Source organism: Manis pentadactyla, chromosome 4, assembly GCF_030020395.1.
Source record: "Manis pentadactyla isolate mManPen7 chromosome 4, mManPen7.hap1, whole genome shotgun sequence".
NCBI lineage: Eukaryota > Metazoa > Chordata > Mammalia > Pholidota > Manidae > Manis > Manis pentadactyla.
The window spans coordinates 13,419,031-13,446,912 of record NC_080022.1 but is presented as its reverse complement, the minus strand read 5'-3'; the positions used below and the strand labels follow the sequence as shown (position 1 = coordinate 13,446,912).

At 45.5% G+C, this 27,882-nt stretch overlaps 1 protein-coding gene across 1 annotated transcript; it reads left to right on the top strand.

The window, feature by feature from the left end:
* Positions 1-614: 614 nt before the first annotated feature.
* On the top strand, positions 615-27,315 carry TAS1R2 (taste 1 receptor member 2). Its single transcript, XM_057501927.1, is given in 11 exon segments — positions 615-670; positions 1,507-1,599; positions 1,897-2,369; positions 2,372-2,485; positions 2,488-2,669; positions 2,671-2,733; positions 6,393-6,640; positions 25,109-25,172; positions 25,174-25,231; positions 26,394-26,801; positions 26,804-27,315. Coding segments are annotated over 11 exon segments (2,271 nt in total).
* Positions 27,316-27,882: the final 567 nt, after the last annotated feature.

Genomic DNA, 27,882 nt, shown 5'->3' with positions numbered 1-27,882 from the left:
GCACGACTGTCACTATGTAAATGTCTGTGCAAATCCCTGGTGTCAAGCCACCAGCTCTCTGGTGAGGCAGGGCCCCCTCTGGCCTGTACAGTTGCCTAACACAAGTGTGGTGTATAGTAGGTCCTCTAGAAAGTGCTATTAGTATTACTGCTATTCTTATAACTATTATCATCATCATGATTGAAAACATCAAGCACAGAACTGGCACAAAATAGTTATTCATTAAAGAGCAGCTAGCACAAGGCTTGGCACATAATAGGTAGTTACAAATACTGTGAATTTTGCTGTTGTTTTTATTATAAAACAAGGGGCTGACACATAGTAAGTGCTCAACAAATGTTAATATTCTTTTGTGAAGCATCTGGTCCAGGACTGAACTCTTGCTTTCATTCATTAACAAGGATTTATTGAGTACCTACTGTGCCAGATACTGCTGTAGGCATGGGGGATATAGCGTGGAACAAAACAGAAACCATTGCTCTCATGCAGCTTATCTTCTAGTGGGGAGAGAGATATTGATAATGGATCTGAATTAGTGACATTTATTGTTAGTGTTAGACTGTGAGAAGTGCGATGATTAAAATGAAAGCCAAGCACGGTGAGGGAGATTCGACATGTCGGCAGACGGGGGAGGGGGAGGGGGAGATAGTGGTTTTAACCAGGTAGTCAGGTGGGTCTTGCTGACGGTTGGCCAAGGCCTTGAAGAGTGGACTGAGGGAGGTACATGGGTATCCAGTGGAAGAACACTCCAGAAGAGGAATCAGCAAATGCAGAAGCTGGAGGTGCCTGGCGTGTCCTCTGGGTGAGCAGAACCGGGTTCCGGGGAGAGTAGGAGGAGGCAAAGTCAGAGAGGTAAAGGCTGGACTCAACACTGGGGCCCCTTAGGGGCCACTGGGGGGCTCTGGCTTTTTCTGAGTGACACTAGTTGCTGTTGGAGGGTTTTGAGCAGAGCAGTGACGTAACTGCCACTGTGTGAGCAGTGTCACCCTGGCTGCCAAAGCTTAGACTGCAGGGGGGCATGGTGGGGGGATAATGTGGTGACCCAGGCCTGGCATGATGGTGGCCGCACTAGGATGAAGGGGGAAGGTGGGCGGTGGCAGGCACTGGATGGACACATTTTGAAGGTAGATCCAGTGAGATTTGCTGACGGACTGAATGGGGCCTGTGGGAGAGAGAAGAGCCCAGGGCAACTCTTCCGCTTTTGGCCTGAGTAGCTGGAAGGATGGATTCACTATCAGTGGAGATGGGGAGGGTTATGGGTGGAACAGGTTCAGGAGAGGCAGGAGTCGTTTTGGGTATGTGACGTTTGAGATGCCAGCGGGTAGACCATTGTGAATATGGGTCCGAAGTTTAGGAGAGGGTCCAGGCCAGGGCGATACACTGGGAGTCGTCAGCGTTGGAAGTGGTACTTAAAGCTGGGAGCTTGTTTGACGTCACCAAGGGAGGGAAAGCAGGTGGAGAAGTAGGACTGAAGGCTGAGCCCTGGTCCTCCAAGGTCCTCTTCAGCGGAGAAGAGAAGGAGCCCGCCAAGGAGATGGAGCAGCCAATGAACTGGGAAGAAATCCAAGAGCGGGAAGTCCTGGAGCTGAGGGAGGAGATGTGAGTGACTGTGAACGTGGTGAGGGGGAAGGCACTGTGCTCAGGGACACACAGTAGGTGCTTGACAAATGTGACTATATGATGGGAATGATAATGATATAAATCACCTAGCCTAGAGCTCGGCACATAGTAGGTGCTTCATAAGTGATACCACAATGATACCATGTTGATGCTGATGTAAAGCTCCTAGCCTAGGGCCTGGCACATAGTAGGTTCTCACTAAATGTCACTACAGTGATGATGATGATGGTGTACATCACCCAGCCCAGGGCATGGCTGGCACTGTGTGCTCCCCAGATGTCGCCAGGATGATAATGGCAGGTGGAACCTCCCACGGGGCCTGGCCATGGGCCCCTTGCTGATGCTGGTGGCCCCTCCCCTCCAGCAGATCACCTACAGCACCATCAACAATGAGCTGCATGACAGGCTGGGCTTTCCAGCGCTCCTGCACACAGTGCCAGGGACCAGTCACCAGATCAAGGTCATGGTACAGCTCATGCTGCCCTTCTGCTGGAGCAGGGTCATCGTGTTGGTGAGCGGCGCCGACTATGGCTATGATGGCAGCCAGGGGCTCAGTGAGCACCTGGCCGATGGCGACATCTGCATCACCCTCCAGAAGGTGCTGCCCACACCGCAGCCCAACCAGGTGGCCATGCAGCTGGAGTGCGAGCTCCCGGACAACCTGCAGTGGAGCACGGTGCGTGTCATGCTGGTGTTCTCACCAGACCTGGCCCTGCATGACTTCTTCCACGAGGTGCTGTGCCGGAACTTCACGGCATAGTGTGGATCCCCTCCAAGTCCTGGGCTGTGGACCTGGTCCTGCACAACCTCACTGAGCTGCTCCGTGCAGGCACCTTCCTGTGCATCACCACCCAGACAGTGCCCACCTGGGCTTCGGCGAGTTCTGCATGCCCTCCACTAGGCCAGGCTGCCCCAGCCTGGAGACCACCTGCAAATGGGAGTGTGGCACCTTCCAGGACACCACTGCATCCTTCAACACCGTCCTCACACTGTCCGGTGAGCGCCTAGTCTACAACGTGTACTTGGCCGTCTCTGTTGTCGCCTACATAGCTGCACAGCCTCCTGGGCTGCAAGCAGGCCAGCTGCTCCAAGGAGGTGGTCTATGCCTGGCAGGTGAGGCCCGGCCCAGGGACAGCCAACACCCCATGGAGCAGGCACAGTCTGTGGGTGCCATGGAGACTGCAGGGCACCCCAGTGCTCTGCTCTAGCCTCCCCTTCCCTGGTGGTTCTGGGCAAACTAGTGGCAGTGACCATGGGGCATGCACGCCCTGCCTCCAGATGCACAGAACCAGAAGTCCTTCATGGTGACACAACAGAATTCCTTTTTTTTATTAATTTAATCATCCTTATCCAAGATCATCTGTTCTTGGAGATTGGGGTGAAATTCCCTGAAGCCACACAGTGGGTGGGAGCCCAGCTTCCCTGTGCAGGTTTACAGACCTTCTCATTGTTCCCATTCTGTGTTGCCTTGATTCACACCTGGAATTTCAGATCTTGTGTTTTTCTGATTTATGCACACATACATTCCCTACCGTGAGCACTTCAGGGGCGTAGAGATTGTACTGAGGATCTGGAGGAGCCGTGGGGATTTACACCACAGACTAACTTCATACTTTGCTCTCAAGCATCTCTGTCCTTGAACAGTTCCTCGGCTTCTCCACAGTTTGGGTCTCAGCCACTGCCCCACCCTTGTCTATATCTGGTCTTCATTCTCTCCTTCCTCCCTTTTTCTGGATCCCCTCCACCCCCAAATACCTGTTCACTTTCTTAACAGAGCCATTTGGTTCGCTCCTAACCCTGCCCCTATTCCATTTATTTGTACCCCTCCACGCTCACAATCTCAGAGCCTGACCTTGCAACCCTAAGTGTTTATTTTCTAAAAATGTAATTATTCTTTAAAAGGAATTCCATAGCCTGCTGGTAAACACCGTATTTTACTTTCTGTCTCATGCTACCTTAATGCTGTGCCTAGTAATAATGGCTGTTTTGCTGTTTCTTAAGTGCCTAGGGCTCTGAGTGCCCAGTAGATATCATGCTAACTCACGGCCATCCTATGAGGTTGATGATCAACAGATAGGGAAACTGAGGGCCAGGGCGTGGAAGCGAGTTGCCCATGGTGGCCTAGTGGTAAGCAGCAGACGGCAGCTTTGAACCCGGATCCACCCACTCTCTGGTTCACCTGCCATGACTGGCAGGAGCTGTGATGGAGAACCAGTCAGCTTCTTTCCTAAGAGTGGAGACCAAAGGGTACTAACAGCAACGAGGGCATCCAGTCCCATTTACTGAGTGTCCACCATGCACCAGGCCCCAGAGGGGCACCGTGGGGGGGACAGACTCTCACCAGGACGAGACGAGGACCACGAATAAGATCTGTCTGCCAAGGGCAGCAGGAAGTCAGAGTGGCGGGACCTGGGCATATAGCCAGGAACAAAACAGAAATCATTGCCCTCCTAGAGCCCATCATAGAAACCTTCACTTTATCCACATGAACGTTCAGAGAAGTGATGGTCACCCAGCTAGGGAGTGGAGGGAGGATGAAATAGGGCAGGGTGGTGGGGATGGAGAGGAGGTGCCCTAGGAGAGGCGAGGGGGAGGGGGGGTGTCGGGTGATGAGGAGCCTTGGAGGTGGAGGCCGGAACAGCTGCTCCCTGTGGTGATGGGACATCTGCACAGGAGGAGGCTGGAGATCCAGGCTGGCACATGAGAGGGGGCTTGGGCAGTCCAAGGGAGATTGCTCAGCAGGTTATTGAATCATCTGGGGCAGAGCCATGAGGTCTTCTCAGAATCTTCTGGTCCAGTCCATCTGTGGGGAAAGTTGGGGTTCCTATGGCCAGGATCCTCACCTGAACCTGAACTACTTGATGATGTAACTGGCCTGCTGCTAGGCTAATGCTTCCACACCCGTGGGCAATTAGCTATTATTGACTGAGTCACTATATAAAGAGCTCTGCCCAGCCCTCTGGGCAGAGGCAGAGACAAAGGAGGATTACAGACGTGCAGACTGTTGGGTGCAGATGTAATTCTAGTTCTCAACCTAATGCAGGGAGAACAAGCCAGGTAATAAACCCTTTCACCCCAAGAACGCCCCATTATCATTCCTCAGTCTCACTGAATCCATGGTGAACCTGCCCAGGGCTGAAACCCATTAGCAAGACACCATCTAGTTCATAAATGGGGGATTGAGGCCCCTTGGGCCCTATCAGGGACCATTCAGCCAGCCAGGACCACCCTGGTTCATATGCCACCCGCTCGTCGTCCTCACTCGCTCTTTGGCATCTCTTATATGGCCATCCACCCATCTCTTGGGAGGTAGGTGATGAGGAACCAAGCAGAGCTTTGAAATTGGGCCAACTGGGTTCGAGTCCCAGCTCTGCCACCACTAGCAGCCTCGGGCAAGTTATTCACTATTCTGCCTCTCAGTTTTCTCATCTGTTAGGTAGAAAGAACAACATGCAGCCTGTTGAGTTATGGAGAAGATTAATAATGCCATATGCAGAGTACCTGGCACAGAGGAGAAGCTGAATGTCCTTTTCCTCTGCATCCATGGCTGACACCTGCGTCTGGCCTTAGGCGAGAGAGGTGGGGCTTGGAGCCAGAGCCAGTGCTGGGGTGGGTGTGGGGCTAGGTTAGGAAGGAGAATCAAGGCTCAGACCCCATAGAGGAGCCCCGGGCCCCTGCTAATAGCAGTCCAGGCCCCCACCTGCTCAGGAGGGTTGTCGGGACAAAGCTTTCTGACCTCATGTATTGGGCCCCTGGGATCCCAGGTTGTTCAGCCCAGCTTGGCCAGGTGGAGCAGGGGTGTGACGGACACCAGCATCTGGCTCCCTGGGGCCTCCGCCGCCCTGATCCCCATCTGCAGGTGAAGCCTCCCTCCTCTCAGCTCCCAGGACCGTTGCCCTCAGGCCCAGCAGCATGTGAAAGTTCTGGAGAGGCTTCCAGAGCCAGGACCTCACTCTCTGGGCTGGGCAGTGAGAAGGCTGTGGCCCAGCTCCCGTGGTTATCCATCTGTCTGTCAGTGGTGAGGTGAGGTGAGGTGAGCTCCGGGCTCCTGAGATACAGTCCAATAGACTCTCCCATTTATGGTGGGAAAATCTAGGAGCCAGACCAATGGGATATCTAAGCTGGAAGTCCTTTCAGGGCTAGCCCAGAGAGGCTAAGTGACTTGCCTAAAGTCACACAGCAAATTGCAGACACACCTGGGACTGGCATTTGGGCTGAAGGATGCCAGTCCAAAGTCTGCTCTTGCAGACTGAGTGTGACAGGGAGAGATTGGAAAGATAGTTGACTCTAAAGTGTGGGCAGGCAGGAAGGACCCAGGAGATGGGGACAGTGCAGCTGACCCTTGCAGGGAGGAGAGGCAGTGGACTCTGGGCCCCAGGTACTGGGTCCCAGAGGGATGGCTGAGGTGACTTCTGGAGCAAGGGAGTAACAGCACGAAGTGAGGACTCACTGTTTTCTGGGCACTGTTCTAAGTCCCTAACAGATGAACTCATAAATTGCTTTAAAGCTAGAGTCTCTCCAAAGCCCAGGAGATGGTGTTTTTGTTGCTACCTCTTTGCTACAGAAGAGAAAACTAGGGTTAAGCAGTGGGTCCCAGATGTGTCTGAATCCGGAGCCAGAGCCTTAGTCAGTGCCTCCCAAACTGCCACATTGGCAAAGTCTTATTGCCCCTACTTTACAGAGGTGGAAACCAGGGCTTAGTGGGATGGTAGAACTTCTCCCAGGTCTGGCCCAACCTCTGAGGCCACTTCCTCTCCCTCTGGCCTCTCTAGCTACTCCAGAAATTCTGGAAGGTCATCTGCACCCTCTCGGGCCAACAAATCTCCTTTGACCAGAAAGGGGACCTGCCCATGTGCCTGGAGGTCACCCAGTGCCAATGGGACCTTAACCAGAACCTTCCCAGAGCATCGCCTCCTGCTACCGCAGCTGCAGTAGCTGAAGGCCTGCCCAGCACCTCCTGGCACACCCCCGACAGCACGGTCAGCTCTGGGGGCTGGTTGGGGGTGTGGCCAGGGGCTGGGTGCCAGGGCGTCAGGGCTTGTGCTGGGGTGGCAGGGGCCCTTTCCACCCAAGATTCATTGATAGCTGCGGGATTTCTGTGGGTGTATTGTCTGGGGTCCTGTCCTTTTCCGTTGATTAGCACTGTGTAAGTTAAGGGCTTTCTCAGGACCGAGGGGCTCAGGGCCTCTCCAGAGTAAGCATTTGTTGGACGTGTGTGCGCTAAGGACTTCAGTTCTCATGTCAACCCTAGGAAAGAGACACCACTATTCTCACTATATTATGGGTTAGGAAACAAGGCACAGAGTGGTTGCATGACCTGCCTAAGGCCACACAGCTTGTCCTGCTTCTACATACAGCCTTCAGGCTACATGCTATCAAGTAATACTCATGTTATTTATAGCAGCTGTGCCTTCAGCTGTGGCGGACGTTCATCAGTCTAAGGCTCCTTTGTTGTACCCTCTTTAGATAATGTCAGAATGCTGCTCAGCTGTGGAAGGCAGAGACCCTGCCGCATGGGGCGGGGAGGGGACCTAAAGGCTTCTCGAAGAGCCTTCATCACTCCCCACCTGTACCCTGAGCCCCGCTTTATCTCCAGGTCCAGGGGTATCTGGTTCCTGGGCTTCTTGGGAATTTTTAATGGAGTAAATGGAGTTAACATCTTTATTAGTCGCTCTCACAAAGCACCACAAACTAGGGGACTCAAACAGAAATGTATTGTCTCACAGTTCTGGGGTCCAAGAGGCTGGGGTCAGAGGTCAGGGTGTTGGTAGGCTTGATTCCTGCTGAGAGCTGTGAAGGAGAATCTGCCCCTGGCCCCTCTCCCAGCTTCTGGTGGCTTGTCGGCCGCTGTTGGCTTTCCTTGGCTTCTGCTGCGTCACCTGCGGTCGGCCCTCATCACAGGTGCTCTCCCGGCGGGTGCATCTGTCCCAAATCTCCTTTAGTAAAGGGGCCCACCCTCCTCTAATATGACCTCACCTTAACTAATTACATGTGCAATGATCTTATTTCCAAATAAGGCCACATTCTTGGGTCCTTGAGGTTAGGACTTCATATGAAATTTGAGGGGACACAATTGAACAAATAACCGTGTCTTCACCTGGGTTTCTCCCAGAAAGCAGAGCCTGAGACAAGGGCTTATGTGCAGTTTATTCCAGGATAGGAACCAGGGGAACAAGAGTGGAAGAGATCAACAGGGAAAGTGGGAAAGTCCACATAAGGGAACGTTCTCAAGCTGGCCATGGCTGTGAGCAAATGGAGCTCGTCTTACCAGGACCTTCTGAGGAGCCACTTTAGAACTGTCCCCCAAGGGAGGGGAGGAGATGGCATTGATCCAGGCTCCATACCACACCCCCATCCCTCCAGTGGTCCATGGTCTCCCCATGGGGTGTTAGCTCCCTTGCATTTCTAGGTTACACATGTGTGAGTGCCCAGCAGCTGTGTGTGGGCACTTCACACTGCAGCCCCAGGGCAGAGGGCAGCAGAGGTCTGCAGGGCAGCTGAGGTGAGGGGCTACCAGGTAGCACCTCCATGAAATTGGTTGCTGTAGCAAGGGCAGGAACATAAGGTGGGCTGAGAAAATATGAGGGGGGTCACAGAGATGTCCACTCCTCTTTGCACCCACTGGGTTTGTGTCCTTGATTGAGCCTGGTGAGTCTGATTTTTAGGGCAGCAGCCAGCCCAGTCTCCACACAAGGGGTGCCAAGTGGACCCCGCCACGGGCCCTGCTGCCACAGCTGGGCCTGAAGTGGAACTGATACTCAACGTCATCCCTTCCGCCGTCCACCCTGGGTTCCTTTCACTCTCAGCCATTTGGCTGCTCTAGGCCAGTTGACTGGTTGGTGACCCAGACATCATGCCCAGGGTGTCTGAGTCTGTGATCGCCTTGTCCTTGCTGGCCTGTAGCGGCACCACCAGAGGCAGCCCCTGGATCCCGCACCTACTCCTTCCTACCCCCCTGCCCCTCATGCTAATCCTTTCTTGGCCCTTTTATTCACTTGCATGAGGCCCCCTAAATGGCCAGGTTGTAATAGAGAATGTCATTGTGTTTGCTGGTGGAAGTACTCCCCCTTTGGAAAACAGAACCTGTTCTAGCAAAATCTAAGCTTGGGGGAATAAGAAATACAAATCCTATAATGGGCTCCTGAGAATAATGGTAAGTGCGGCCAATCCTTCTTGGTAGTAAATTTTGAAATCAGGAAGTGAGTCCTTCAGCTTTGTTCTTTTTCAAGATTGTTTTGGGTATTGAGGGTCACTTGAGGTTTCCTAAAATATGAGTTTTAGGATGGGATTTTCTATTTCTTTAAAAAATTACTGGGACTTTGATGGGGATTGCATCAAATTTGTAGATTGCTTTGGGTGGTATTGACATTTTAACAATATTAAGACTTTCAACCTATAAACATGAGATGTCTATCCATTTATTCATCTTTTAAAACTTCTTTTAGAAATGCTTTGTTGTTTTCATTGTGTAAGTCTTTTCCTCCTTGGTTAAGTTAGTTCCTAAGTATTTTTTTTTTTTTTTTTTTTTTTTTTTTAGATAATTATTTTTTATTGAAGGGTAGTTGACACACAGTATTACATTACATTAGTTTCAGGTGTACAACACAGTGATTCAACATTTATATACATGATAATTCTAAGTACCAGCTATCACCATACCAAGTTGTTACAATATTTTGACTATATTCCTTATGCTATACATTACATCCCGGTTGCTTATTTATTTTACAATTGGAAGTGTGTACTTTTTCTTGGTTGTTGTTGTTAGGGCATCTCTCATATTTATTGATCAAATGGTTGTTAACAACAATAAAATTCTGTATAGGGGAGTCAATGCTCAATGCACAATCATTAATCCACCACAAGCCTATTTTTCGTCAGTCTCCAATCTTCTGAAGCATAACGAACAAGTTCTTACATGGAGAACAAATTCTTACATAGTGAATAAGTTACATGGTGAACAGTACAAGGGCAGTCATCACAGAAACTTTTGGTTTTGCTCATGCATTATGAACTATAAACAGTCAGTTCAAATATGAATACACATTTGATTTTTATACTTGATTTATATGTGGATACCACATTTCTCTCTTTATTATTTTTAATAAGATGCTGAAGTGGTAGGTAGATACAACATAAAGGTAGAAAACAGTTTAGTGTTGTAAGAGAGCAAATGTAGATGATCAGGTGTGTGCCTGTAGACTATGTGTTAATCCAAGCTAGACAAGGGCAATAAAACATCCACATATGCAGAAGATTTCTCTCAGTACAGGGGGGGTGAGGTTCTAAGCCTCACCTCTGTTGATCCCCAATTTCTCACCTGATGACCCCCCAGCGACTGTGCCTGTCTTAGGTTGTTCCTCCCTTGAGGAATCTTACCCGTCTCTGGCTAACCAGTCATCTTCCGGGGCCACACAGGGAAATGTTAAGTTGGTAAGTGAGAGAGAAGCCTTATTGTTTGAAATGGTTAGCTTTTTATTTCTTTGCATATTTATGCCCTGTGGCTTCTATGCCCAGCATTTGTCTTGAGGTATCTTTACCACTTGGAGGAGTTATGATACTCGGTAAATTTGATATGAGGCACGAATTCTATTTAAGAATTCGTTGTAATTAGGAAGGAAGAAGAAAAGCTATAGAAGTAGCAGGCGGGAGAAAACATGGGAAGATTGATTATTTCTTTGACATATCTTCTTGTAGAGTAACTTCAGCATGTATATATTTTAAGCTACTACTTAAATTGCGCACACACATTAACATAATAGGAGTATAGTTACATAACCAAAGCATACCTGTAATTACCAGCCATCTCCAGTGAAACCAAGAAAACCAGTTAGGCACCCTAGGCATTTGTGAAAACTTATCAATGATATGATGGTTATTATCTAACTGAATTTGAATAGTTTGAGAAAAATCAGACAAATTAAAACAACCCATTCCTGGGCACTGTTCACATCCCATATGTTCTTTTAACAGTAAATAGTCTGTAGTTGTAAGATTTTGGAGCGCTACAATTTGCACTTCTCCTAATTCTTGGTTGAGTTCCAAAGTTCCTAAGTATTTTATTCTTTCTGATGCTATTGTAAATGGGACTGTTTTTCTTAATTTCCTTTTTTATTTTGTTAGTATATAGAAATGCAACTGATTCTTATGGGTTGACTTTGTATCCTGCTACTTTGCTGAATTATATTGGTTCTAACAATTTATGTATGTGTGTGTGAGGAATTTTTAGGATTTTCTACATGTAAGATCATTTAATCTGTGAACAGGTCATATTATTTATTCCTGTCCAGGCAGGACTTCCAGTATTATTGTTGAATAGAAGTGATGAAAGCAGTCATCCTTTCCTTATTCCTGATCATAAAGAAAATCTTTCAATCTTTCTCCATTAAGTATGATGTTCATAGTGGACTTTTCACATATGACTTTTAATATGTAGAGATAGCTCCCGTCTACTCCTTGTTATGTGCTTGTATCATGAAAGAGTGTTGAATTTTGTTTAATGCTTTTTCTGCATCAATTGAGATGACATGGTTTTTTCCCTTTATTTTGTTAATGTGGTATATTACATTGATTGATTTTAATATGGTTGAACCATCCTTGCATTCCCAGAATAAATCCCACTTGGCCTCTGAACTTGGTTTGCTAGGATTTTGCTGAGGATTTTTGCATCATAAGGGATGTTGGTTTGTACTTTCTTGTAGTACCTTTGTCTGGCTTTGGTATCAGATTGATGCTGGCCTCATATAAGGGGTTAGGGAATATTCCCTCCTTTTCAATTTTGGAAAAGTTTCAGAAAGATTACTGTTAGTTTTTTTAAATGTTTGCTTGAATTCACTGGTGAAACCATCAGGTCAATGGGTTTTCTTTGTCATTTTTTTTTTTTTTAATAATTATTTTTTATTGAAGGGTAGTTGATGCACAGTATTACATTACATTAGTTTCAAGTGTACAACACAGTGGTAAAACATTTATATACATAATTCTAGGTTCCAGCTATCACCCTACCAAGCTGTTACAATATCTTGACTATATTCCTTATGCTATACATTACATCCCGGTGACTTATTTATTTTACCATTGGAAGTCTGTCCTTTTTTTTTTTTTTTTTTTTTTTTGTGAGGGCATCTCTCATGTTTATTGATCAAATGGTTGTTAATGACAATAAAATTCTGTATAGGGGAGTCAGTGCTCAATGCACAATCATTAATCCACCCCAAGCCTAATTTTCGTCAGTCTCCAATCTTCTGAGGCATAACAAACAAGTTCTTACATGGAGAACAAATTCTTACATAGTGAATAAGTTACATAGTGAACAGTACAAGGGCAGTCATCACAGAAACTTTTGGTTTTGCTCATGCATTATGAACTATAAACAGTCAGTTCAAATATGAATACTCATTTGGTTTTTATACTTGATTTATATGTGGATACCACATTTCTCTCTTTATTATTATTATTTTTAAAACAATGCTGAAGTGGTAGGTAGATACAAGATAAAGGTAGAAAACATAGTTTAGTGTTGTAAGAGAGCAAATGTAGATGATCAGGTGTGTGCCTGTAGACTATGTGTTAATCCGAGCTAGACAAGGGCAATAAAACATCCACGTATGCAGAAGATTTCTCTCAGAACATGAGGGGGGAGGTTCTAAGCCTCACCTCTGCTGCTCCCCAATTTCTCACCTGATGGCCCCCCTGCGACTGTGCCTGTCTTAGGTTGTTCCTCCCTTGAGGAATCTTACCCGTCTCTGGCTAACCAGTCATCTTCCGGGGCCATACAGGGAAATGTGAAGTTGGTAAGTGAGAGAGAAGCCTTATTGTTTGAAAAGGTTAGCTTTTTACTTCTTTGCATATTTATGCCCTGTGGCTTCTATGCCCAGCATTTGTCTTGAGGTATCTTTACCACTTGGAAGAATTATGATACTCGGTAAATTTGATATGAGGCACGAATTCTATTTAAGGGTTGTAATTAGGAAGGAAGAAGAAAAGCTATAGAAGTAGCAGGCAGAAGAAAACATGGGAAGATTGATTATTTCTTTGATATATCTTCTTGTAGAGTAACTTCAGCATGTATAGGTTTTAAGCTACTACTTAAATTGCGCACACACATTAACATAATAGGAGTATAGTTACATAACCAAAGCATATCTGTAATTACCAGCCATCTCCAGTGAAACCAAGAAAACCAGTTAGGCACCTTAGGAATTTGTGAAAACTTATCTATGATATGGTGGATATTGTCCAACTGAACTTGAACAGTCTGAGAGAAATCAGACAAATTAAAACAACCCATTCCTGGGGAATGTTCACCTCCCTTATGTTCTTTTAACAGTAAATAGTCTGTAGTTGTAAGATTTTGGAGCGCTACAATTTGCACTTCTCCTAATTCTTGGTTGAGTTCCAACAGTATAGATCCAGTCAAATTTGTTGTTTTACTGTATGCACAGGCCAGCTTAGATATCTCCTTCCTCATTCCCATGGCAAGTCCAGGAACTGGTGGGATGAGTGCATCTACAGCTGTAGCAGTGCGTGGATCTTTGTTGGGGTTTTTTGATGATCATCTTCTGGCATGAGTCTTCCAGAGAGTGCAGATGTTGGAAGTTCTTTTTCATATTGTATCTTAGTTCATTTTCGGGTTAGCCCAATTAGGCTTTGATCCTCTGTATAAACACAAACAGACCCTTTGCCTACACTTTTATATGCCCTTTATACCCTTGTGTAGAACTCGTTGGAGGTTACCACACAGGAACTGCCCTTTTTTTTTTTTTGCTTTGTTTTTGGTATCACTAATCTACACTTACATGACGAATATTATGTTTACTAGGCTCTCCCCTATACCAGGTCTCCCCTATAAACCCCTTTACAGTCACTGTCCATCAGCTTAGCAAAATGTTGTAGAATCACTACTTGCCTTCTCTGTGTTGTACAGCCCTCCCTTTTCTCCTACCCCCCCATGCATGTTAATCTTAATACCCCCCTACTTCTCCCCCCCTTATCCCTCCCTACCCACCCATCCTCCCCAGTCCCTTTCCCTTTGGTACCTGTTAGTCCATTCTTGAGTTCTGTGATTCTGCTGCTGTTTTGTTCCTTCAGTTTTTCCTTTGTTCTTATATTCCACAGATAAGTGAAATCATTTGGTATTTCTCTTTCTCCGCTTGGCTTGTTTCACTGAGCATAATACCCTCCAGCTCCATCCATGTTGCTGCAAATGATTGGATTTGCCCTTTTCTTATGGCTGAGTAGTATTCCATTGTGTATATGTACCACAGCTTCTTTATCCATTCATCTATCGATGGACATTTAGGTTGCTTCCAATTCTTGGCTATTGTAAATAGTGCTGCAATAAACATAGGGGTGCATCTGTCTTTCTCAAACTTGATTGCTGCGTTCTTAGGGTAAATTCCTAGGAGTGGAATTCCTGGGTCAAATGGTAAGTCTGTTTTGAGCATTTTGATGTACCTCCATACTGCTTTTCACAATGGTTGAACTAACTTACATTCCCACCAGCAGTGTAGGAGGGTTCCCCTTTCTCCACAGCCTCGCCAACATTTGTTGTTGTTTGTCTTTTGGATGGCAGCCATCCTTACTGGTGTGAGGTGATACCTCATTGTAGTTTTAATTTGCATTTCTCTGATAATTAGCGATGTGGAGCATCTTTTCATGTGTCTGTTGGCCATCTGTATTTCTTTTTTGGAGAACTGTCTGTTCAGTTCCTCTGCCCATTTTTTAATTGGGTTATTTGTTTTTTGTTTGTTGAGGCGTGTGAGCTCTTTATATATTCTGGACGTCAAGCCTTTATCGGATGTGTCATTTTCAAATATATTCTCCCATACTGTAGGGATCCTTCTTGTTCTATTGATGGTGTCTTTTGCTGTACAGAAGCTTTTCAGCTTAATATAGTCCCACTTACTCATTTTTGCTGTTGTTTTCCTTGCCCGGGGAGATATGTTCAAGAAGAGGTCACTCATGTTTATGTCTAAGAGGTTTTTGCCTATGTTTTCTTCCAAGAGTTTAATGGTTTCATGGCTTACATTCAGGTCTTTGATCCATTTTGAGTTTACTTTTGTATATGGGGTTAGACAATGGTCCAGTTTCATTCTCCTACATGTAGCTGTCCAGTTTTGCCAGCACCACCTGTTGAAGAGACTGTCATTTCGCCATTGTATGACCATGGCTCCTTTATCGAATATTAATTGACCATATATGTCTGGGTTAATGTCTGGATTCTCTAGTCTGTTCCATTGGTCTGTGGCTCTGCTCTTGTGCCAGTACCAAATTGTCTTGATTACTATGGCTTTATAGTAGAGCTTGAAGTTGGGGAGTGAGACCCCCCCTACTTTATTCTTCTTTCTCAGGATTGCTTTGGCTATTCGGGGTCTTTGGTGTTTCCATATGAATTTTTGAATTATTTGTTCCAGTTCATTGAAGAATGTTGCTGGTAGTTTCATAGGGATTGCATCAAATCTGTATATTGCTTTGGGCAGGATGGCCATTTTGATGATATTAATTCTTCCTAACCACGAGCATGGGATGAGTTTCCATCTGTTAGTGTCCCCTTTAATTTCTCTTAAGAGTGACTTGTAGTTTTCAGAGTATAAGTCTTTCACTTCTTTGGTTAGGTTTATTCCTAGGTATTTTACTTTTTTGATGCAATTGTGAATGGAGTTGTTTTCCTGATTTCTCTTTCTGTTGGTTCATTGTTAGTATATAGGAAAGCCACAGATTTCTGTGTGTTGATTTTGTATCCTGCAACTTTGCTGTATTCCGATATCAGTTCTAGTAGTTTTGGGGTGGAGTCTTTAGGGTTTTTTATGTACAGTATCATGTCATCTGCAAATAGTGACAGTTTAACTTCTTCTTTACCAATCTGGATTCCTTGTATTTCTTTATTTTGTCTGATTGCCGTGGCTAGGACCTCCTGTACTATGTTAAATAACAGTGGAGAGAGTGGGCATCCCTGTCTAGTTCCCGATCTCAGAGGAAATGCTTTCAGCTTCTCGCTGTTCAATATAATGTTGGCTGTGGGTTTATCATAGATGGCCTTTATTATGTTGAGGTACTTGCCCTCTATTCCCATTTTGCTGAGAGTTTTTAACATGAATGGATGTTGAACTTTGTCAAATGCTTTTTCAGCATCTATGGAGATGATCATGTGGTTTTTGTCTTTCTTTTTGTTGATGTGGTGGATGATGTTGATGGACTTTCGAATGTTGTACCATCCTTGCATCCCTGGGATGAATCCCACTTGGTCATGGTGTATGATCCTTTTGATGTATTTTTGAATTCGGTTTGCTAATATTTTGTTGAGTATTTTTGCATCTACGTTCATCAGGGATATTGGTCTGTAGTTTTCTTTTTTGGTGGGGTCTTTGCCTGGTTTTGGTATTAGGGTGATGTTAGCTTCATAGAATGAGTTTGGGAGTATCCCCTCCTCCTCTATTTTTTGGAAAACTTTAAGGAGAATGGGTATTATGTCTTCCCTGTATGTCTGATAAAATTCTGAGGTAAATCCATCTGGCCCGGGGGTTTTGTTCTTTGGTAGTTTTTTGATTACCGCTTCAATTTTGTTGCTGGTAATTGGTCTGTTTAGATTTTCTGTTTCTTCCTGGGTCAATCTTGGAAGGTTATATTTTTCTAGGAAGTTGTCCATTTCTCCTAGGTTTCCCAGCTTGTTAGCATATAGGTTTTCATAGTATTCTCCAATAATTCTTTGCATTTCCGTGGGGTCCGTCGTGATTTTTCCTTTCTCGTTTCTGATACTGCTGATTTGTGTTGACTCTCTTTTCTTCTTAATAAGTCTGGCTAGAGGCTTATCTATTTTGTTTATTTTCTCAAAGAACCAGCTCTTGGTTTCATTGATTTTTGCTATTGTTTTATTCTTCTCAATTTTATTTATTTCTTCTCTGATCTTTATTATGTCCCTCCTTCTGCTGACCTTAGGCCTCATCTGTTCTTCTTTTTCCAATTTCGATAATTGTGACATTAGACCATTCATTTGGGATTGCTCTTCCTTTTTTAAATATGCTTGGATTGCTATATACTTTCCTCTTAAGACTGCTTTTGCTGTGTCCCACAGAAGTTGGGGCTTAGTGTTGTTGTTGTCATTTGTTTCCATATATTGCTGGATCTCCATTTTGATTTGGTCATTGATCCATTGATTATTTAGGAGCGTGTTGTTAAGCCTCCATGTGTTTGTGAGCCTCTTTGCTTTCTTTGTACAGTTTATTTCTAGTTTTATGCCTTTGTGGTCTGAAAAGTTGGTTGGTAGGATTTCAATCTTTTGGAATTTTCTGAGGCTCTTTTTGTGGCCTAGTATGTGGTCTATTCTGGAGAATGTTCCATGTGCACTTGAGAAGAATGTATATCCCGCTGCTTTTAGATGTAGAGTTCTATAGATGTCTATTAGGTCCATCTGCTCTACTGTGTTGTTCAGTGCTTCCGTGTCCTTACTTATTTTCTGCCCGGTGGATCTATCCTTTGGGGTGAGTGGTGTGTTGAAGTCTCCTAGAATGAATGCATTGCAGTCTATATCCCCCTTTAGTTCTGTTAGTATTTGTTTCACATATGCTGGTGCTCCTGTGTTGGGTGCATATATATTTAGAATGGTTATATCCTCTTGTTTGACTGAGCCCTTTATCATTATGTAGTGTCCTTCTTTATCTCTTGTTACTTTCTTTGTTTTGAAGTCTATTTTGTCTGATATTAGTACTGCAACCCCTGCTTTCTTCTCACTGTTGTTTGCCTGAAATATGTTTTTCCATCCCTTGACTTTCAGTCTGTACATGTCTTTTGGTTTGAGGTGAGTTTCTTGTAAGCAGCATATAGATGGGTCTTGCTTTTTTATCCATTCTGTTACTCTGTGTCTTTTGATTGGTGCATTCAACCCATTAACATTTAGGGTGACTATTGAAAGATATGTACTTATTGCCATTGCAGGCTTTAAATTCGTGGTTACCAAAGGTTCAAGGTTAGCCTCTTTAGTATCTTACTGCCTAACTTAGCTCGCTTATTGAGCTGTTATATACACTGTCTGGAGATTCTTTTCTTCTCTCCCTTCTTGTTCCTCCTCCTCGATTCTTCATATGTTGGGTGTTTTGTGCTGTGCTCTTTCTAGGAGTGCTCCCATCTAGAGCAGTCCCTGTAAGATGTTCTGTAGAGGTGGTTTGTGGAAAGCAAATTCCCTCAGCTTTTGTTTGTCTGGGAATTGTTTAATCCCACCATCATATTTGAATGATAGTCGTGCTGGATACAGTATCCTTGGTTCAAGGCCCTTCTGTTTCATTGTATTAAATATATCATGCCATTCTCTTCTGGCCTGTAGGGTTTCTGTTGAGAAATCTGACGTTAGCCTGATGGGTTTCCCTTTATAGGTGACCTTTTTCTTTCTAGCTGCCTTTAACACTCTTTCCTTGTCCTTGATCTTTGCCATTTTAATTATTATGTGTCTTGGTGTTGTCCTTCTTGGATCCTTTCTGTTGGGGGTTCTGTGTATTTCCGTGGTCTGTTCGATTACTTCCTCCCCCAGTGTGGGGAAGTTTTCAGCAATTATTTCTTCTAAGATACTTTCCATCTCTTTTCCTCTCTCTTCTTCTTCTGGGACCCCTATAATACGGATATTGTTCCTTTTGGATTGGTCACACAGTTCTCTTAATATTGTTTCATTCCTGGAGATCCTTTTGTCTCTCTCTATGTCAGCTTCTATGCGTTCCTGTTCTCTGATTTCAATTCCGTCAATGGCCTCTTGCATTCTATCCATTCTGCTTATAAACCCTTCCAGAGTTTGTTTCATTTCTGCGATCTCCTTTCTGGCATCTGTGATCTCCTTCCGGACTTCATCCCATTTCTCTTGCGTATTTCTCTGCATCTCTGTCAGCATGTTTATGATTCTTATTTTGAATTCTTTGTCAGGAAGACTGGTTAGGTCTGTCTCCTTCTCTGGTGTTGTCTCTGTGATCTTTGTCTGCCTGTAGCTTTGCCTTTTCATGGTGATAGGAATAGTCTGCAGAACTGGGACGAGTGACGGCTGGAAGGACTTCCTTTCTTGTTGGTTTGTGGCCCTCCTCTCCTGGGAGAACAGCGACCTCTAGTGGCTTGTGCTGCGCAGCTGCGCGCAGACAGGGTTTCTGCTTCCTGCCCGGCTGTTATGGAGTTAATCTCCGCTGTTGCTGTGGGCGTGGCCTGGCTCGGGCTGCTGCTCCAAAATGGTGGAGTCGCGTTGGAGCAGGAGCTGCTGGGAGGCTATTTATCTCCGTAAGGGGCCTCCCTGCTCCCTGCAGCCCAGGGGTTAGGGTGCCCAGAGATCCCGGATTCCCTACCTCTGGATTAAGTGACCCGCCCTGCCCCTTTAAGACTTCCAAAAAGCACCCGCCAAAACAAAACAACGACCACCAAAAAAAAAGAAAAAAAAATTTTTTTAATTAAAAAAAAAAAAAATGTTTTTAATTAAAAAAAAAAAAATGTTTTTAATTAAAAAAAAAAAAAAAAAAAAGGTGGTCTTTCGTTTTTCTTTATTCTCCAGTGCCAGCCTCAGGCCTCTGCTCACCGGTCTTGCTGCCCTGTTTCCCTAGTATTGGGGTCCCTATCCCTTTAAGACTTCCAAAAAGCGCTCGCCAAAACAAAACAGCAAAAAAGCAAAAAAAAAAATGGTCGCTTGCTTTTCTTATGTCCTCTGGCGCCCAGCCTCCAGTGCCTGCTCACTGTTCTTGCTGCCCTGTTTTCCTGGTATCGAGCGCCCTGCACTCTGGCCCGGATGGCGGGGGCTGGGTGTTCGGCAGCCCTGGGCTCCGTCTCCCTCCCGCTCTGCCTGCTCTTCTCCCGCCGGGAGCTGGGGGGAGGGGCGCTCGGCTCCCCCGGGGCCGGGGCTTGTATCTTACCCCCTTCGCGAGGCGCTGGGTTCTCTCAGGTGTGGATGTGGTCTGGATATTATCCTGTGTCCTCTGGTCTTTATTCTAGGAAGGGTTGTCTTTGTTATATTTTCATAGATATATGTTGTTTTGGGAGGAGATTTCCACTGCTCTACTCACGCCGCCATCTTCCGCCCCTCTCCCCTTTGTCATATTTTTTATTACTGGTTTAATCTTCTTACTAATTATAAGTCTATTAAGAGTTTCTATGTCTTCATGATGTAGTCTTGGCAGGTTTTGTGTCTCTAGGAATTTGTCCATTTCATCCAAGTTATTCAATTGGTTGACATACAGTTACCCATAGTAGTCGCTTATAGTCCTTTTTATTTCTGTAGAATTGGTAGTAATATCCCCACTTTTATTTCTGATCTTAGTAATTTGAATCTTCTCTCTTTTTCTTAGTCCATCTAACTAAAGGTTTGTCAACTTTCATTGATCTTATTGAAGAATCAACTTTTGGTCTCATTGATTTTTCTATTATTTTTCCATTTTCTATTTAATTTATATCTGCTTTAATCTTTATTACTTCTTTCTGCTAGCTTTGGGTTTAGTTTGTTTTTTCTAGTTCCTTAAGTTGTAAAGTTAGGTTGTTGATTTGAAATCATTCTAGTTTTTAAACGTAAGCATATATTGCTATAAATTTCCCCCTTAACACTGCTTCACAGTATCCCATGTTTTTGGTATGTTGTGCTTTTATTTTCATTCATCTCTATTTTCTCACTTCCTTTCTAATTTCTCCTTTGGTCCATTGGTTGTTTAATTTCCACAAATTTGTGAATCTTCCAGTTTTTCTTCTGTTACTCATTTCTAACTTCAACCCATTGTGGTCAGAGAAGGTATTTTGTGTGATATCCTTTAAAATCTATTGAGACTTAATTTGTGATCTAACATGATCTGTCATGGGAAATGTCCCATGTGAACCTGAGAAGGATGTGTGTTCTGGGGAGGATGTGCTGTTGGATAGAGTGTTGGTTTATTGTGTTGTGCAAGTCCTCTATTCCTTGTTTATTTCCTGTCTGGTTGTTCTAGCCATTATTGAGAGTGGGTATTGAAGTCTCCAAGTATTGTGGAATGTTATATGCAGAATTGTCTATTTCTCCCTTCAGTTCTGATGGCTTTTGCAACATGTCTCCTGGGGCTCTCTTGTTAGGTTATATATATTTATTATTATTATATCTTCTAGATGGATTGACGCTTTTATCATTATAAAATGCCCTTCTTTTTCTCTAGTAACTATTTTTGTTGGTATTTTCACACCTCTGGCTTCCTTTGAGATTTTATCTTTGCTTTTTTTTTGTTTTTGCAGTTTGATATGATAGACCTAGGTATAGTTTTTTTTTTTTTTTTTTTTAATGCTTATCCTGTCTTGTGTTATGGTTTGGTGTCTTTCATTAATTTTAGAAATTTCTCTGCCAACATTCCTTCAATTATTTCTTCTGTTCCTTTTTCCTCTGGGTATTCCCATTATATCTAAATTATGCATTTTGTAATGATCCTATAGTTCTTAGATATTTTGTTCATTTGTTTGATTGTTTTTGCTTATCTTTTTCTCTTTGCTTTTCAGTTTAAGGTATTTTTATTGACATCTCTTCAAGTTCACTGATTGTTTCCTTAGCTATGTCCAGTCTACTGATGAGCTCATCAAAGGCATTCTTCATTTCTGTTACCATGTTATTAAAAAAATTTCTAGCATTTCCTTTTGATTCTTTCTTAGTTTCCATTTCCCTGCTTACGTCACCCATCTGTTCTTGCATGTTACCCACTTTTTCAATTACAGCCTTAGCATAGAAATTGTTGCTATTTTAAGTTCCTGGTCTGATAATCCCCAAATCTCTGCCATGCCTGAGTCTTGTTCTGATACTGTTTTATTTCTTCAGACTGTTTTTTTTTCTTTTTTTTGTCTTTTAGCATGCCTTGTAATTTTTTTGTTGGAATCCAGACATGAATTATTGGAACTGAGATACATAAATCTTTAGTGTGAAGTTTTATGTTTATCTGGGTAGGAGTTAGGCTATGTTTATAATTTGTTGTGCTGTGGTGTCAGAGGTTAAAATTTCCTCTTGTGTCTTTTTGTTTCCTCTGGTGTCTGATTTCCCCAGAGACTCCTCCTTAAATAGACCCTTGAAGTTCTTTTGGTTGTAACCCCCTGTTATACAGGAGCCTGAATGATGTGGTGCTAAGGTACGGGAGGAGAGGAACCTTCTGTAATGATCCTATGACTAGGTTTCATTCTTTCAATGAACCTGTGCCCTTGGGCTGTGTCCTTCACAAGTGCTTTTCAGCTTCCCCGCCTTAGGTAAGACAGGAAGGTTGGAGGGGGCCAGAGTTGGGTACTTCTCTTCCCCTATGTCAGTTAGGCTCTGATAAAGTAGTTTCCCTTGAAGGCAGTCCTTTTTAAAGGAGAACAGAATGCTCTGGATGTATTTAAAAATGGTTACTTTTTCCTCCCTCTCTACTGGAAGCATAAGGAGATTTTTCTCCAATCTTCACCTCCAGTCTACAACCTGGTAGGATACCTGGGCGTAAGACTGCACCCAGGAATTTTTCTTTCAAGCCAGTCCAAGGTCAATCTCCAGCAATTAGTCACGTAGTCTTTGAATTGTCCTACCAGTTGCTGCCTCCAGTGGCAGTTTCTGCTCCTGGTAACCTGTGATTCTGCATATTCACCCGTCTCTCCAGTTTTGGGGTCTGCACCCCTGTGATTCCAGTTCTCTGATGGATTCAAGAAGAGTTGATTTTTAGTTTGCTCAGCCTTTCTCATGTTGTGAGGAAAGAAGTGATGGCTTCCAAGCTCCCTATATGCCAGACTGGAAAACCAGAAGTGCCCTAATCTGTCTTGAACCCACTCCAAATTCCAAGGAGGCTTTCATTCATCTGCACCACTCTTCTGAGACAGCGCTTGTCAAGGTCACTGATGTCTGCATATTGCCAATCCAACGGTCATTTTCATAGTCAACCTGTCAGCAGATTTGAAACAGCTAATCACTTCCTTTCTTTGGAAACAGTATCTTTACTTGGTCTCTGAGCCATTTTCTCTCTTGGTTCCCCTACATCTGTGACTACTCCTCCCTTCTAGGTCTCCTTTTCTGGTTCTTCCTTATCTCATTGACCTTGAAACTCCAGAGTGTACCAGAGTTCAGCCATTGGACTTGCTCTCTTCTCTGTCTACATGGTTTAAAATATCATCTACATTCATTCCCTACTTTATATCTTTAGATTAGACTTCTCCCTTTAGATTCACTTCAAATATTCACCTGCCTACTCAAACCTGCTCTCCTGAGGTCTTCCCATCCCAGTAAAAGGTGACACCATCTTTCTGTTGTTCAGACCAAAAACACCAGAGTTACCTTTGACTCGTCTCTTTCTCATCCAGTGCAACAGTAAACTCTGTCCAGTCCACTCCCCAAATACATCCAGAATCTGACCCCTTCTCACCTCTTCCAGTGCTATATCTCTCACCTGTCAGAACCAGCATCATTTCTCACCTGGATTATTACAAGAACATCCTGCCTGGTCCCTTGCTTCCGCCTTTGCCCCTTACAGTCTATACTCAACGTAGAAAACAGGGAACTCTTGTTAAAACAAAGTCAGATTCTATCACTCCTCTGCTTGGAATCCTCCAGTAGTTTCTCACTTCTATCAGAGAAAAAGCCAAAGCATTTTGATTCCACCTCTTTGAGCTGATCTACCGCCCTCTCTCCCTCTTGCTCATTCTGCTCAAGCATGCTGGAATTGCTGCTCCTCTACTCTGCCAAGTTTCTCCACCCTGGGGCCTTTGCACCTGCTGTTCCCTCTGCCTGAACAGATACCTTCATATCTTAGGTGTCTGCTCCAATATCATCTGCTCAGTGAGGCCTTGCTTGCCCACCCCATTTGAGATTATAATCAGTTCCTCCATCATTTTCCATCCTCTTGCATGGCTTTATTTTCCTTCATGCTATTTATCTCTATCTGTCCTATTACATATTTACATGTGTTTTGTCTCTTTTCCCCATGAAGACATTCATCCCATAGAAAGAGACTTCGCCTCATTTGGCTCACTGCTGTATTCCCAGGGCCTGGCATCAGCGTGTGCTAATACCTTTTTGAATCAGTGAATGAATGAATAGCAGGTTGAGATTCCATGGGTAAGAGGTAGGATTATTTTGATGACTGAGGGGACAGTGAAGAGACGAGTTCGGGAGTGGGGAAAAGGGACACATGGCAAGGGAGTAGTGGGGTGCAGGTCTGGATGGGTGTGTGTGTGAATGGGGTGTATTCGTGCGGATATGCCTCCACATGTGTGCGGGCCCGTGGGAGGCAGAGAGGACCCTGGCAGGCCTGGACAGGCTGGCGGGGATCAGATTTTTAACCTTGGCCAATAGAGAGTCACTGAGGCTCCTCCATGGAGTTTCAGGGAGGGGAACAAGATGTCTGAAATACCATCTGACGGCTGCATGAAATGGGACTACAGGGGTGGAACAGGGTGACAGGGGACCTCTGAGAGGCAAGAAGAGCAGTGCTCTTGTTATGGAAAATACTGGAAAACCTGGACTGGATCACTGATGGAAGAACCAAGCGATCAGAGCAAAAGCTGATGGAAGAACCAAGCGGCAATCGGAGGTCTTGGAGTGTTGAGGTTTTATTTCACACCGGCGGGCTCAGAGGGGAGTAATTACGGAAAACTCTGGGGTCAAGTGGTCCTACCGTGGTTCCCCTCGTCTGGGCCCTTGGTCATATGTGTGCTCTTGCAGTACCATCCTGATTGGTCACCAGAATGACTTTTATACACCCTGAATCTAATCAGGCCACTCCCCCTTTCTAGAACCATGCTTGCCTCCCCCTGCATCTGCATGTTTAGTGTGCTACGGATGAGCCTTCAGACTGTGGCTCTTCCACCATCTCCTGCCCTCTCCCCGAATGCACCCTGACTCCAGCCAGGCCCGGAGATGCTCTCTTCCCAAGTATACCACCCCCCTTCTACTCCTCCACGCTTTTACTGTTTCCGCTAATGGTAATTCATTTATTCACTTAATAAACAGTCACTGGAGGCCTTCTCTATGCTGGGAACTCTTCAGTGTTCTAGAAATACAGCAGTAAAAACAATAAACCTGGTCACTGCCTACCTGTTCTTGTTCATCTGAAAACCCCTGCCCTTCCATAAAGGCTACATGAATTAGGGCTCTTGGTTGCAAGGGACAGAAGGTGATGTAAGCAAGAAGTTAATTATCGCTTCATGTCACTGAAAACTTTAGGGGTAGGCCATGAAGTTGTAGGCAAGCGGGGATCCAGCATCTCACTCTCCCCATCTCCCAGATCCTTCCTCAGGAATGTTTCACCCTAGAGACAGGACGACTGCTAGCGGCTTCCAAGTCACGGCCTATCTGTTCAATGACCTCAGAAAGTCTCCATCTTCTTACTACCTAAAGAAGGTGGATTAGGTCTGGGCAGGCAAAATGAAGAGGTTCCCTACAGAGGTCCAGTTCTAATGGCAGTCCTAGCACCCCTCCCTTCCCACGCAGAGGCCAGGCTTCCCTCTCCTGAGTACCCCATTAGATGGAGAGAGCAGGGAGAGCCCCAACGTGTGTACCTTGCCCTCTTCCCCCCAGACTCCCATGTCTGTGTTCCAAGGACTGCCAGCCTGGGCAAAGGAAGCAGCTCGTGGGCATCCACCCCCTGCTGCTTCGAGTGTTGTGATTGGTTCCCTGGTCTCTTCCTCAACCAAACTGCAGGTATTGTAGGCCCAAGCCCTTACCTTGCACCTTCCCTACCCTCAGGGTCTCCGGGCCCTTCACCTCTGGGGTCTCCCCCAGGGGGTATAAGTGTCCAAAGGCCAGGGACCATGTCTGATTCTGCTTGTATCTCCCCACTACCAGATTAGAGAAAAATCTTCAATGCAGTCTCTTTGCGGGTGGGGGTGGGAGAAGGAATAACGCCCACCCAGGCAGGGCTGTAACTGATTCCCTCTCCACCCACACAGCCCAGGTGAGGGGGCAGGCCAGGGAGTGTCCACTGGATGATGAGTGAATGAATGAATGAATAACTCTGCCAATAGAAGGCACATTTCTAGCAGACGGGACAGAATCTGATTTATCTCTTTGGCCTCCCAAGTGCATAGCATCGTTCAGAGCATATTGATTGTTGCTCAGTGAATGTTTGTTTAATGAATGATTTCCTTGATTAGAAGAATTAACACATATCTCCCCTATAGAACAAACTCCCGGAAGGTGGGGAGAGTGTCATCTGTCTGCCACATTAGTGTTTAGCACAGTTTAGAGTTGGGGTTCAAATTATTTTTTTTCATGACTTCACTGATTAATAAATTAAGCATATACATACATCTACCAATCAAAGTACTTTGTGCCCAGCAGAGCACAGGGTACAAAGTAGGTGCTCAACAAAAGCTTGTCAAATGATTTCACTTGGCATCTTCTTCCAACTGGTCAGTATCCTGAAGGCAGGGGCTAGGATATATCCATCTGTGTAGCCTCTCACCCCAGGTATCCATCATAGTCGATGGCACTCAAGAAGATATTTGTTGAATGAATTCTTTGAATAAATGGTTGAATGGCCCTCTAACAGAGGGTGAAGTCTTGGAAGCAAGGAATTATAGTTGTTAGGCTCTGAGTCAAGGAGATCTCGGTTCAAATCCTGCCTCTGTAACTTACTGGTTTTGTGACTTTACCTGCCTCTGCCTCAGTTTCTGTATCTGTGAAATGGGGATTCTATGAAGAGTTGATGAGCTGGGGGTGGTTGATGCTCAGTGAGTGTTGGCTGTGACTGCAAGGGTTGCCCTTAGAACTCTCTCCCAGTGGCCCACTGCAGGCCTGGTGGATGTAGGTGCTGGGAAGGGGGGTTCAGCTAACAGGAGTTGCTGTAGGTGACCTTTTGCAGATGAATTTGACTGTCAGCCCTGCTCAAGTTATAAGGGGTCCCACAGAAATGACACCTCCTGCTTTAAGCAACAGCTGCCCTTCCAAAGCATCCACCATCACTGTGCCATGCTGGCCACCCTGGGCTTCCTCAGCACCCTGGCCACCCTGGTAATCTTCTGGAGGCACTTCCAGACATCCATGGTTCTCTCGGCTGGGGGCCCCATGTGCTTCCTGGTGCTGACACTGCTGCTGGAGGCATACAGGATGGTTCCCAGGTCCGGAGGGCCCCCCACAGTCTTTGTGTGCTTCTGCTGCCAGGCTCTCTTCACCCTCTGCTTTACCATCTGCATCTCCTGCATCACCATGTGCTCTTCCCAGATCATCCAAAATGGCCTCTTCAAAATGGCCAGCCACCTCCCTCGTGTCTACGGTACTGGGTCTGCTACCATGGGCCCTGTGTCTGTGGCTCTGTCACAGCGCTCAAGGCAGTCACGGTGGCGAGCAATTGTTGGCCCTGCCACCCACACCAACCCCAACGTCCCTAGGTCACGATCCCCTCCTGCAGCCCCAGCCACTGCAAGGAGCTGCTGTTTAACCCCAGCCTGGACCTGCTCCTCTTCATGGTGGGCTTCGGCTTTGCTTGCATGTGCGAAGAGCTGCCCACCAACCATGAGGCCAAGTTCACCACCTGCTGCATGACTTTGTACTTCACCTCCTCCATCTTCCTCTGCACCTTCACGTCTGTCTATGGGGGGGTGCTGGTCACTATGCTCAACCCCTTGGGCATCAGCCTGGGTTACTCTGGCCCCAAGTGCTACATGATCCTCTTTTACCTGAAGCGCTACTCTCCGGTCTATTTCAACAGCATGACCCAGGGCTACGGCATGCGGAGGAGAGGGCTGCCATCAGCTGCCCCCAGGGACGCAGGGCCCCAGTGTTGAGACACAGAGGCTGGGGCTTGCTTGGTCCACTCCAGATGGATGCAGGGAAGCATCCTAGATTAACATCATCCCCATCCCCTCGTGTCTCACTTGGCGTCCCTCTAAGGTTCTCTGTATCCAGTCCTTTTTACCCGCCTAGTAATGGATGCCTAGAAACATTCACACTTTTGTTCTTTCCCTTGAGCTGTTTAGCTTGCAGGCACTGCCACCCCATTCTAAGAAACCCACCCAAGGCGACCTATTAACCTCCAAGGACAGTCACATTTAGCAGCCCACTGCCTCCATCTGGTGGTCGAAGCTGGACCTGCAGGTCCCAATCCGTTCCCCTCACCGTGAACCAAAGCCCACGGTGGGCTGGACTGGGGCTGGTGTGGAGAGTGTGAGCTCAAATAACCCTGCCTGGGCTTCATTCACAAGCTGCCCATGTGTCTGAGTCTCATCACCCAGCTTCTATGTTATCTCTGAGTGATGGCTGGGCACAGTGTGCGCTTCATAGATGCTCACTGAGTTGCCCGTAGATGCTCATTCACTAGGCTAACATGAATGCACTTGTTTCCAGGGGTCCCC